At 42.5% G+C, this 13,254-nt stretch overlaps 1 protein-coding gene across 4 annotated transcripts in view; it reads right to left on the reverse strand.

Annotated features, from left to right (window-relative positions):
• LOC129696266 (molybdopterin synthase catalytic subunit-like) overlaps window positions 1-13,254 on the reverse strand; it is a 57,114-nt gene that overhangs the window by 6,858 nt on the left and 37,002 nt on the right. For all 4 annotated transcript variants that reach the window (XM_055634015.1, XM_055633999.1, XM_055634024.1 and 1 more), the window contains one exon: window positions 9,667-9,820. In XM_055634015.1, the coding sequence (XP_055489990.1) occupies window positions 9,667-9,820 (154 nt within the window). The remainder of the gene's footprint in view (window positions 1-9,666; window positions 9,821-13,254) is intronic.

Consider the following 13,254-nt stretch of genomic DNA (forward strand, 5'->3'; position numbering starts at 1 on the left):
TTCCTTCTCTCCAGAGTTGCTGCCTGCCCCGCTGAGTTACTCCAGCATTTTGTGTCTATTTAGGGTTGGAATCCTTCTTTAGACTGATGGATTAGAGGAGAGATAGCATGGAAAGAGACAAGGGGAAGTGGTATGGCAAGAAATAGCAAGTGATTGGTGGAGCCAGGTTTAGTTTAGTTAAAAGATACCGCACAGAAACAGGCCCTTCGGCCCATCAAATCCATGCCGATCCCTGCACACTAACACTATCCTACACATATTAGGGACAATTTACAATTTTACCAAGCCAATTATCCTACAAACCTGTACGTCTTTGGAATGAGGGAGGAAACCAAAGCTCCCAGAGAAACCCCACGCAGATCACGGGGAGAACGTACAAACTCCATACAGACAGCACACGCAGTCAGGATCTAACCCGGGTCTCTAGCGCTCTAAGGCAGGAACTCCATCGCTGCACCACAGTGACATCCTGCGAGGACAGTTTGATTGGCAAATGAGTCAGGAGGAGGAGAGAAGGTTGGCGATAGTAACCGAGGCTGGAGCTGACGTGAAGAAAACAAAAAGGCACAGATGGTAGAATTTGACAATGACAAAAGATGGGGAGTGAAATGTAGAACCAGAAGGATAGAAACATAGAAAATAGGTGCAGGTGTAGGACATTCAATATGACCATAGCTGATCATCATAAATCAGTACACCATTCCTGCTTTTTCCCCCATATCGCTCGATTCCTTTATCCACAAGAGCTAAAGGTTATACAGGGCCCTACTGAGACTACACCTGGAGTATTGTGTGTAGTTTTGGTCTCCAAATTTGAGGAAGGACATTCTTACTATTGAGGGAGTGCAGCGTAGGTTCACAAGATTAATTCCCAGGATGGCGGGACTGTCATATGCTGAGAGAATGGAGTGGCTGGGCTTGGATACTCTGGAATTTAGAAGGATGAGAGGGAATCTTATTGAAACATAAGATTATTAAGGGTTTGGACGCGCTAGCGGCAGGAAACATGTTCCCGATGTTGGGAGAGTCCAGAACCAGGGGCCACAGTTTAAGAATAAGGGGTAAGACATTTGGAATGGAGATGAGGAAACACTTTTTCACACGTGAAAAAGGGTGGTGGAGGCCGGGCGGTGGAGGTCGGTTCTCTGGATACTTTCAAGAGAGAGCTAGATAGGGCTCTTAAAGATAGCGGTGTCAGGGGATATGGGGAGAAGTCAGGAATGGAGTACTCACCCATAATCACATTGAATAGCGGTGCTGGCTAAAAGGACCAAATGGCCTACTCCTGCACCTATTGCCTATAAATCGAACTCTCTCGTGAATACATCCAGTGAATTGGCCTCCACTGCCTTCAGTGGCAGAGAATTCCACAGATTCACAACTCTCTCTGGGTGAAAAAGTTTTTCCTCATCTCAGTCCTAATTGGCCTACCCCTTATTCTTAAACTGTGACCGCTGGTTCTGGATTCCAACATCAGGAACATTTTTTCCTGCATCTTGCCTGTCCAATCCCTTTCTATAAGATGATGGATAGAAAGGAAGGAAAACAGGAATAGGAAGAATGAGAGATGAGCGGAAGGGGGAGGGGAAAGGAATAAGGGGTTGAGGGGAAAAAAAATTTGGAATAAGATGTTGGCGGTAGGGAGAGTGGAAAGAAAGGCATGTGCAGGTGAGGGAGTGGGAGGGGTTGGGAAAGCTGAGTGGATGAGAAGAAGGGAGGATCATTATCTGATATTGGATAATTCAATGTTTATGTTGTTGGGTTGCAGGCTACCCAAATGGAATACGAGGTGATGGTCATCACGTTGGCGTGTGGTCTCACTCTGACAATGGACAGACAGATCGGTATGGGTAGAGCAAGGGGAAATCAAAATGGTTTGTTCCTGGAAGTTCCAGGCAGGCCCAGGCAGACAGAGCAGTTTTTTTTTCAGACAATAGGTTAAACTTTTAGAAACTAGAAACTGCTACAAAGCAAAAAAAACAAAACAATAACCCATACACATTGACTAAAACATCAGACCATAATACATTTTAATTTAAATACAGGAAATAAACTATTAACCTACATCACACAGAATGTCCCCAATTGGCTAAGCACTAGTGTTGATTGTCATAGAAGCATACACCGCAGTATCAGGCCCAACCTGCCAATGCCAACCATCTAAGCTAGTTCCATTTACCCGCATTTGGCACATATCCCTCTAAACCTTTCCTATCCATATGCCTTTCCAAGTGTCATTATTTATGGAGAGAAAGCAGGAGAATGGGGTTAGGAGGGGGAGAGATAGATCAACCATGATTGAATAGCAGAGTAGACCTCATGGGCCGAATGGCCCAATTCTGCTCCTATCACATGATCTTTTAAATGGGCAGCACAGACTACGGTTCGGATCCTGATTATGGGTGCTGTCTGAATGGAGTTTGTACGTTCTCTCTGCGACCATGTAGGTTTTCTCCGGGTGTTCCAGTTTCCTCCCACATTCCAAAGGCAATCGACAATAGACAATAGGTGCAGGACTAGGCCATTTGGCCTTTCGAGCCAGCACCGCCATTCAATGAGATCGTGGCTGATCATCCCTAATCAGTACCCCTGCCTTCTCCCCATATCCCCATATCCCCTGACTCCGCTATCTTTAAGAGCCCTATCTAGCTCGCTCTTGAAACTATCCAGAGAACTGGCCTCCACTGCCCTTTGAGGCAGAGAATTTCACACTCAACTCAAAGTGTTTCCTCATCTCCGTTCTAAATGGCTTACCCCTTTTTATTAAACTGTGGCCCCTGGTTCTGGACTCCCCCAATATCGGGAACATGTTTCCTGCCTCTAGCGTGTCCAAACCCTTAATAATCTTATATGTTTCAATAAGAACCCCTCTCATCCTTCTAAATTTCAGAGTAAACAACCCCAGCCGCTCCATTCTCTCAGCATATGACAGTCCTGCCATCCCGGGAATTAATCTTATAAACCTACACTGCACTCCCTCAATAGCAAAAATGTCCTTCCTCAAATTAGGGGACCAAAACTGCACACAATACTTCAGATGTGGTCTCACTAGGGCCATATACAACTGCAGAAGGACCTCTTTGCTCCTATACTCAACTTCTCTTGTTATGAAGGCCAACATGCCATTTGCTTTCTTCACTGCCTGCTGTACCTGCATGCTTACTTACATTGACTTACCCCCAGATCCCGTTGTACTTCCCTTTTTCCCCCAACTTGACACCATTTAGGTAAAAATCTGCCTTCCTGTTTTTGCTACCAAAGTGGATAACGTCACAATTATCCACATTAAACTTCATCTGCCATGCATCTGCCCACTCTCCCAACCTGTCCAAGTCACCCGGCATTCTCATAGCATCCTCCTCACAGTTCACACTGCCCCCCAGCTTTGTGTCATCTGCAAATTTGCTAATGTTACTTTGAATCCCTTCATTTAAATCATTGATGTATATTGCAAATAGCTGTGGTCCCAGCACCGAGCCTTGTGGTACCCCACTAGTCACTGCCTGCCATTCTGAAAGGGACCAGTTAATCCCTACTCTTTGTTTCCTGTCTGCCAACCAATTTTCTATCCATGACAGCACTCTACCCTCAAGGCGTGCAGGTTTGTAGGTTGAATGGCTTCTGTAAATTGTGCCGTGTGTAGAATGCAAAACTGGGATAACAGGGAACTAATGAACAGGTCAGCGTCGAATCAGTGGGCCGAAGGGCCCGTTTCCACGCGGTATCTTTAAACTAAAACAAATGCCTTTGTACAGTGTCCTCCATAATGTTTGGGATAAAAACCCATCATTTATTTGCCTCTGTACTCCATGCCTATTTCCGAAGATCTTTCCTGGTCCCAGCACACTGATGCAACTATAAAGAAAGCACATCAGCGCCTCTATGTCCTGAGAAGATTATGGAGAGTCAGTATGTCAAAGAGAACTCTCTTCAACTTCTACAGGTGCACAGTAGAGATCATGCTGACTGGTTGCATCGTGGCTTGGTTTGGCAACTTCAGCGTCCAGGCGCGGAAAAGAATGCAGAAAGTTGTGAACACTGCCCTGTCTATCATCGGCTCTGACCTCCCCACCATCGAAGGGATCTATCGCAGTAGCTGCCTCAAAAAGGCTGCCAACATCATTAAGGACCCACACCATCCTGGCCATGCTCTCATCTCTCCACTACCATCGGGTAGAATAGTAAAGTATAGTATAGTATATCTTTATTGTCATTTTCCGGAGTACTCACATACCCAGAGGAAACAAAAAAACGTTGCTCAACCAGTGTCCATTCAGTGTGCAGTAAAAAATAGATAGAAATAAAAATACATATATCATGAACAAATTAAACACTCTACTCTCTACTAAACATCAACAGGCGTTCCGATCGGCAGCGGCACGACAGAAGGTACAGGATCCTGAAATCTAGTACATCCAGGTTCAGGAACAGCTTCTTCCCCACAGCCATCAAGCTATTAAACTCGCCAACAAACAGACTCCGAACTATAACAGCCTATTGCTTTATCTGTTTCTTTATATGTGTATATACATGGTCTATGCTATATAGACACACTGAACTGTTCTGTATTTTTTATGCTTACAATATTCCGTTGTGCTGCAGCAAGCAAGAATTTCATTGTCTTATCTGGGATACATGACAATAAACTCTCTCAACTTGACTCGATTTGTTTTGACAATTTGAGATTTGTAATAGAAAAAAAAAAATCACATGCGGTTAAAGTACACAATGTCAGATTTTAATAAAGGTCATTTTGGGTCAATTGGGTTCAGATCGGGTGATTGACTTGGCCACTCAAGAATTGACCATTTTTTAAGCTTTGAAAAAGTCCTTTGTTGCTTTAGCAGTATGTTTGGGATCATTGTCTTGCTGTAGAATAAATTACCAGCCAATTCGTTTTTGGGGCATTTGTTTGAACTTAAATAGATTGGATGTGTCCGAACACTTCAGAATTCATTATGCTACTATCATCAGCATTTGTTTCATCAATGAAGATAAATGAGCCTGTACCTAGAGCAAGCATACATGCCCAGGCCATAACACCACCATGTTTCATAGATGAGGTGGTATGCTTTGGATCTTGGGCAGTTCCTTCTCTCCTCTATCACTCGGATATAACCATATAACATATAACAATTACAGCACGGAAACAGGCCATCTCGGCCCTTCTAGTCCGTGACGAACACTTATTCTCCCCTAGTCCCATCTACCTGCACTCAGACCATAACCCTCCATTCCTTTCCCGTCCATATAACTATCCAATTTATTTTTAAATGATAAAATCGAACCTGCCTCCACCAACTCAACTGGAAGCTCATTCCACACAGCTACCACTCTCCGAGTAAAGAAGTTCCCCCTCATTTTACCCCTAAACTTTTGGCCCTTAATTCTCAAATCATGTCCTCTTGTTTGAATCTTCCCTACTCGCAATGGAAAAAGCTTATCCACGTCAACTCTGTCTATCCCTCTCATCATTTTAAAGACCTCTATCAAGTCCCCCTTAACCTTCTGCGCTCCAAAGAAAAAAGACCTAACTTGTTCAACCTTTCTCTGTAACTTAGTTGCTGAAACCCAGGCAACATTCTAGTAAATCTCCTCTGTACTTGCTCTATTTTGTTGACATCCTTCCTATAATTAGGCAACCAAAATTGTACACCATACTCCAGAATTGGCCTCACCAATGCCGTGTACAATTCTAACATTACATTCCAACTTCTATACTCAATGCTCTGATTTATAAAGGCCAGCACACCAAAAGCTTTCTTTACCACCCTATCTACATGAGATTCCACCTTCAGGGAACTGTGCACATTTATTCCTAGATCCCTCTGTTAATATACGTTAATCTTCATCTCATCTGTCCACAAGAACTGTTTTTCCAGAACTGTGGTTGCTCTTTTAAGTGCAGTTGTACAGGGCCTTGGTGACACCACACCTGGAGTATTGCGTAAAGTTTTGGTCCCCTAATTTGAGGAAAGACATTCTTGCCATAGAGGGAGTGCAGAGAAGGTTCACCAGACTGACTCCTGGGATGGCAGGACTTTCATATGAAGAAAGACTGGATAGACTCGGCTGGTACTCGCTAGAATTTAGAAGATTGAAGGGGGATCTTATAGAAACTTACAAAATTCTTAAGGGGTTTAACAGGCTAGATTCAGGAAGATTGTTTCCGATGTTGGGGAAGTCCAGAACAAGGGGTCACAGTTTAAGGATAAGGGGGAAGTCTTTTAGGACCGAGATAAGACTTTTTTTTTCACACAGAGAGTGGTGAATCTGTGAAATTCTCTGCCACAGAAAGTAGTCAAGGCCAGTTCATTGGCTATATTTAAGAGGGAGTTAGATGTGGCCCTTGTGGCTAAAGGGATCAGGGGGTATGGAGAGAAGGCAGGTACAGGATACAGAGTTGGATGATCAGCCGTGATCATATTGAATGGCGGTACAGGCTCGAAGGGCCGAATGGCCTACTCCTGCACCTATTTTCTGTTTCTATGTTTACTTCTTGGCAAAATTGTAACCTGGCCATCCTATTGTTGCAGCTAACCAGTGGTTTGCATCTTGCAGTGTATTTCTGTTTCTGAAGTCTTCTGCGAACAGTGGCCATTGACAAATCCACACCCGATTCCTGAAGAGGGTTTCTAATCTGTCGGACAGGTATTTAGGGATTTTTCTTTATGAGAGAGAGAATTCTTCTGTCATCAGCTGTGGAGGTCTTCCTTGGCCTGCAATTAGTAAGCTCACCAGTGCTCTTTCTTCTTAATGATGTTCCAAACAGTTGATTTTGGTAAGCCTAAGGGTTGGCTGATGTCTCCTCACAGTTTTATTCTTGTTTCTCAGTTTCATAATGGCTTCTTTGACTTTCTTTGGCACAACTTTGGTCCTCATGTTGATAAACAGCAATAAACGTTTCCAAAGGTGATGGAAAGACTGGAGGAAAGACTAGGTGCTGAGAGCTCCCTTATACCTGCATTAAGGAGGCATTTACACACCTGAGTAATTGCAAACACCTGTGAAGCCATGTGTCCCAAACATTATGGTGCCCTGAAATGGGGGGGGGGGGGGGGGGGGGGGGGAGACTATGCATAAACATAACTGTATTTTTTACATGGTGAAACTGTATAAAAAATACCCTTTAATAAAATCTGACAATGTGCACTTTAACCAAATGTGATTTTTTTTCTATTACAATCTCAAATTATGGAGTACTGAGGCAAATAAATAAATGATGGGTCTTTGTCCCAAACATTATGGAAGGCACTGTAAATATCTTCCTCATCTACCTCTTCTGGCAGCTTGTTTCATTCACACACCACGCTCCGAGTGAAAAGGTTGCTCCTCCAGTTAGTATTAAATCGTCCCTCTCGCCTTAAACCTATGTCCTCTTGTTTTTGACTCCTTTACCCTGGGTAAAAGACTCTGGACATTCACCCTATCTATTCCCCTCATCTATCTATCTATCTATCTATCTATCTATCTATCTATCTATCTATAAAACTCTGGGGCTATCCGTCCGGCTGCCGTCCGGATCCCTTTCTGCCTTTTGATTCGTGCCCGATACTCGCAGATGTCCAATCGGAATGGCCGATGCTCGCAGATGTCCAAAGCGGAATGGATCAATTTGCATGTACGGCTGCCGGCTGCATTTCTTTCTTTGATTCATTGCCACGCCCAATCCAGACGCTCAATCTCCGAGATCTTTTCCATTTCGATAGAGAATTCGCTTTTCTTTCTAAGTATCCGCTCCTCATTACATTTTGTCGTGTTGAAGTACACGTTTTTTAATCAAATCCTTCTCCCCCCCCCCCCCCAAGTATTTCAAAAATAAACTGGCTTCTCCATTTACATGTCAGCTTCCAACACACTTCGAAACAAAGTTGCAAGACAGGAACACTCTGAACTTTTCACTGCTGCAGCAGGCAGGGGAGGTGCCATTGGATTTTTTTTTAAATCCACTGCTGAGGGAGGCAGGGCAGTGCTGGAATCTTACTTTTGAGAACGGCTTCAGTTCCATTGGAGGAGACGGGTGCATGGTGGAATATTGGGTTGGGGGATCACACCATTGGGGGAGCAGACCCAACGGGTCTGCACTTGGTCTAGTATATTACTAAAAAGTCTGTTCTTGACCGGTTTTGGCGATCTGTGCTGCGATTTCCGAGAGAACGCCGCCACCTACGGCCGTCATTTTTGGCCACCTCGCTCAGAGCCCCCCTCCGCCGCATGTGTGCCGAGGATTTTTCCAGTCGATGAAAAATGACAGAGATATTAATGATTTTACAAAATTCCCCATTCTCTCTGCTGCCCCCACTGGCGGCAGGGGGGGATGGACTATAAAACCAGAAAGTGGTGTGCCTCAATTAGTCTGCAAGCTGGAGGAAGGCAGAGGGTCACGTTTCTTTGAGCTGTGAATAACACTGAACACATGTCCACACAACTGTGAGTAAGTACCCTTAATGTGGTTTGAAAATGAAAATATGGTAAAAGTAAAAAAGCACTGCCTGCAAATGGTTGTTTGGGGGGTTTGGGTTGAAATAAAAAGGCACTCTCTCTCTCCCTCCCTCTCCTCTCCACTCCCCCCTTTTTTTCTCCCCCTCCTCCCCTCGATCCCCTCCCCCCACCGTCCCTCCCCTAACCCCCCCCCTCCCCTCCACACACCCCTACCCCTTCCCTCCACCCTCTCTCCCCCTCCCCACTCCCCACCTCACCCCCTCTCCACCCCCCCTCTCTCCCCCCCCTCTCCTCTCCCCTCTCCCCCCCCCCCTCCTCCCTCTCTCCATCTCCCCTCCCCCCCCCTCTTTTTCTCCCACTCCTACCCACCATCCCCTCCCCCACCGTCCCTCCCCTAAAGCCCCCTCCCCTCCACACACCCATACCCCCTTCCCTCCACCCTCCCTGCTCCCCACTGCTCCCCACCTCCCCTCCCCCCCCCACCTTTCCCCCCTCCCCCCCCTCACCTCTCTCTCCCCCCCTCCCTCCCCCACTCTTTCCCCTCTCGGCCCCCCCCCTCCTCTCTCTCTGCCCTCCTCGCCACCCCCCCCCCCCCTCCCCCCCTCTAGATGTGACTGCAAGTTGGGGCTATGCGTCAGTAGATCTCTGGGGTAAAAGGGACAAATTAATAATATAATTATAATATCAAGGGAGGTAATTAGCGTGAGTGCGGGGGGGTTGTGGGGAGAGATAGTTAGTGTGTGTGACGCTGCATGCTGCCTCCCCCCCTACAACCGCACGTAATATCAACAGACCCAACGGGTCTGCACTTGGTCTAGTATTTTTATAAAACTCTATAAGATCACCCCTCAGCCACCTGGGCTCCAAGGAACGCAGCCTGCCCAACTTCAGCCTGTTGCTCGACTCCTCACGTACTGATTTAGTACGATTGCGATTATGCAATTAAAACACACACATTAAACAGTACAAATTCTTAAGTGCATTTGCTTCAAAATCTCATTTTTTACTTGCTTAAACATCAAATTTAGTGGCAGTAAACGGCAAAATAGTTTAATCTTTGCTTTGATAAGTGCCAAATGTTACTAATGTAAATCTGCATAATCTTCTGTGCAAACAGCACGAAGTGGCACAGAAGAGCACAATTGTTTCATATTAGTTGTCTGTTCCCGTCATTTAAACCATCTCAGTTTCAATGTCATGGCGTATTCAGTACCAGTAACTTACCCAAGTCTGTGATGGATGTTGATGTGATGAATCGCTGGCCAACGATTTCTAATACCTCTGCAGATCTTCTTTATTTCAGCTTCAGCCATCGGAATATAAGCTTCATATTCAAGTCGGACTACTTTCTTTCCTTCAAAATGATTTCTGGTTGTACCTAATAAATGAAAACTATAGCTCAAGATGACTGTTAAAATTATTTACCAAACAGCTCTGAACACCTCACACCTCTTCCTGATTCAGTAGTCGATCTAATGCCCTTCCCAAACTCTATACGATGTTGTGAATATTTCATTCTCAAGCACCATCTCCTCAGCCTTTAATTGTCGCTATCTTCTCCAGTTCAACTGCATTATCACCAAAAGTATATTAATTCTTTGCTCCCAACCTGAAGATTAGACTCTTTGTATTCTTTCCATCCATTTAATTGGCCTCCTGATTACATTCTATCTTGTCTTGTGCGCAATACTCAAGGGTTCTATCTTCCGATACCTTCACTTTGACTTTGGTCCATTTCACCTTAACTTCCCCAGATGCAACAAGATGGCAGACTCACGTAACAACCGAATATTATTAAAAAATGTATTCTTACGTATTACAATGAATATATATATATATAAAACAACTACAAAATAATTGAAATGAATATACTTGACACTTTCCCTGTGGTTAATTACTATAAAAATCCTTATAATGCTGAAAGTGTGTCTGTATGCCTCAAAGGTGCTTTATTTCAACCAACATGCAAATTCCAACCTTAATATCACTTAATATGACATGCTTATCAAATCCATTTACAAAATATATTGTACTTAAAACAGTCAAAATAAAGTAATCAATTTTGCTAACGCCATACAATGTAATTGAAATATTTTTTATCAATCAAATTGGAATTTCATTAATGATTTAAAAAATGCTCCAATGCATTAGTTACTGACTTATCGCAGCTGAAAAGAGAAATTTAATTTAAGTAAGCCAAAGAGAACAACTTTAAAATCACTCATTGGTGAACGATGAAACTAATGGCAGAGTCCCCATAGTGGATCAACGTTATGGTGCCATAAAATATTATAAAAATACATCAATAGAACTTGTTTATGAAGGGACTACAGATGCTGGAAAAACGAAGGTAGACAAAAATGCTGGAGAAACTCAGCAGGCGAGGCAGCATCTATGGAGCGAAGAAAATAGGCAACGTTTCGGGTCGAGACCCTTCTTCAACTTGAGATAATTTGTCCTCAGCCAAGTGTATTGACATTCCAACCAAGAAAGCACATCAAAGCCTCTACATGCTCAGGAGACGAAGGAAATTCAGTCGGACTTTGCCGGCTTTACCTTGCACTAAACGGTATTCCATTACCATATATTTATACACAGTAAATGGATCGATTGTAATCACGCATTGTCTTTTTGCTGACTCGTTAGCACGTAACAAAAGTCTTTTTCCAATTTCTTCACATGCACCATAAAATACATTTTATCATAATGCATCATGATATACTCTGCCCAGAAATAAATTGCAAGAAATTGCAGAGTTGTGGATTCAGCCCAGTTCCTCACCCAATATAATCAAGAACTTACACTGTGGTCATTCTCTCTTTTCCCATCTCCCAACAGACAGAATATACAAAGGTTTGAAAGCATGTACCACCAGGTTCCAGAACAGTTTCTTTCATGAAATTAACAGATCTCTCATAAGCTAAGGGTGGAGACATGATCTTGCAACACAACACAGTGCAGCACTCTTTTTTAATCTGCACTTTTTCTGTAGCTGGAACACTGTTGCACTATATTCTACACTCTGGTTATTTCTCTTTACACTACCTGTTGTATTTGTACAAGGCTTGATCATACTTTTGCAAGGTATAATTTGACTCGATAGCATGCAAGAGTTTTTCACTATATCTCAATATACACAACAATAAACTAATACCAGAAAAATTATTTGAACAGAACTCATCATTAAAATATGTTGTTACAGGCCATTTAGTTACAGGTACAAATGAAATAAAACATTGTATTGTATAAATCATATTCGGGCTATGGTAGAGATGACTGTTCATTAATATTAAAGTGCCATTTCTATGGCAACTGTTTTGTAATCAGGGCAAACATTAGATGAAGGTGGATCAAAGTAATTCTGATTGGCTTCATTATTAACACCTCAAACCTCTACTCGATTTTTAAAAATTCTGCACAGAAATTTGGATCATGGCTTAAATCTTTTGACAGTAATTTCAATGGTGCTAACAGTACTTGTAAATTCACGGCTTCTGAATACACTAACAATTAACTTTTTAATAGTATCAGTATTATAAACGAAGCAAGAGGATTTCTGCTGATCAAAGTTGTCCCATTCAATTGGTTCCTCAGAAGCAATGCAATCTGGTTACATATCCAATATTCACAATAAAATATTCATAAACAGTAACATCACACAATTTAGTACATCACACTGTCTGAAATGCGTCCCAATGGCGAGATTTTATAAACGACAACCATAAGAATAATACTTTGGGCACTACCTTTGTGATGGAAAACAATTGTAAAAGGTAAGAATAATCGTACAGTGCATTTTAAAGAGAGCAACTAGGTTTTTATAGAATAAATGAGATATTTTGTACGAGTTGTGAGGTTTGCAATGCATTTGTCACATTCGTAACTGTAATGACAGTTTATTTGTTGTGAAACTGGAAATATAAATATTAATTACGAAAGAAAAGGTACAATAGACTTGAAGAATTAACAACTGGAATTTACATCAAAATCTTCACGCAGGTTGTTGTTAAGTGGAAAACTTCTGATGTGAACTTAGATGTCGAACCTCCTGACAATAGCTTAGATTATTTTTAGGTTATTTCAGAATGGTTTTCATTTAATAATGAATTGCAAGTGACTTGGCATTGCTGCATTTATTGCCGGTCCTACATTGCCTTAAAATCTGTTAAAGACTGCATTATTGCAGTTCTCACAATGTTTTTGATGTCATAATAAAATTCATTATCTGATCTAAGAACATGTTCAAGTCAAGATCATGTGTAACTTGCGGTACTTGATGGTATATCCATATTGCTCATCTTTCTGAAAGCCAGTGGTCACAAATTATAGAGGCACTGTGGAAGCAAGCATGATGAATTATTGGAGTGAACATTGATAAAGCAAACCTCAGCCCTCAGTTACTCCAGCACTGTCATTTTTGCAAACCAATATATTCAGTTCCTCGTTTCTCCATTGCATATCCAGTCATATTTATGCATGCTAGGAAAACTTGCCTCATGGAAGTAACAGAAGTTCAAAGTTACAATAGGACCATTCAACCGGACTATTCGTTCCTACCATTTATTCTAAATGCAAGCACATAACAGTCATAATATTTATCCAGTCTATTTCCACATCACCAGCTTTTCCCTTTATTAGTCAGCCTTATCAGGTATAGGTAAGTTACTAGAAGCCATCAAAGCGTTAAATGACTGAAAACTTGGACAATTAGGTGACGATCAAAGAGAGTGATTTTGGATTTGTAATGTGGTCAGGACATAACCAGCAAGGTGCAGAGCAGAGTCTCAATAGATTATGACTACATGAGATATT

The sequence above is a fragment of the Leucoraja erinacea genome, chromosome 1 (assembly GCF_028641065.1).
Source record: "Leucoraja erinacea ecotype New England chromosome 1, Leri_hhj_1, whole genome shotgun sequence".
Taxonomy (NCBI): Eukaryota; Metazoa; Chordata; class Chondrichthyes; order Rajiformes; family Rajidae; genus Leucoraja; species Leucoraja erinaceus.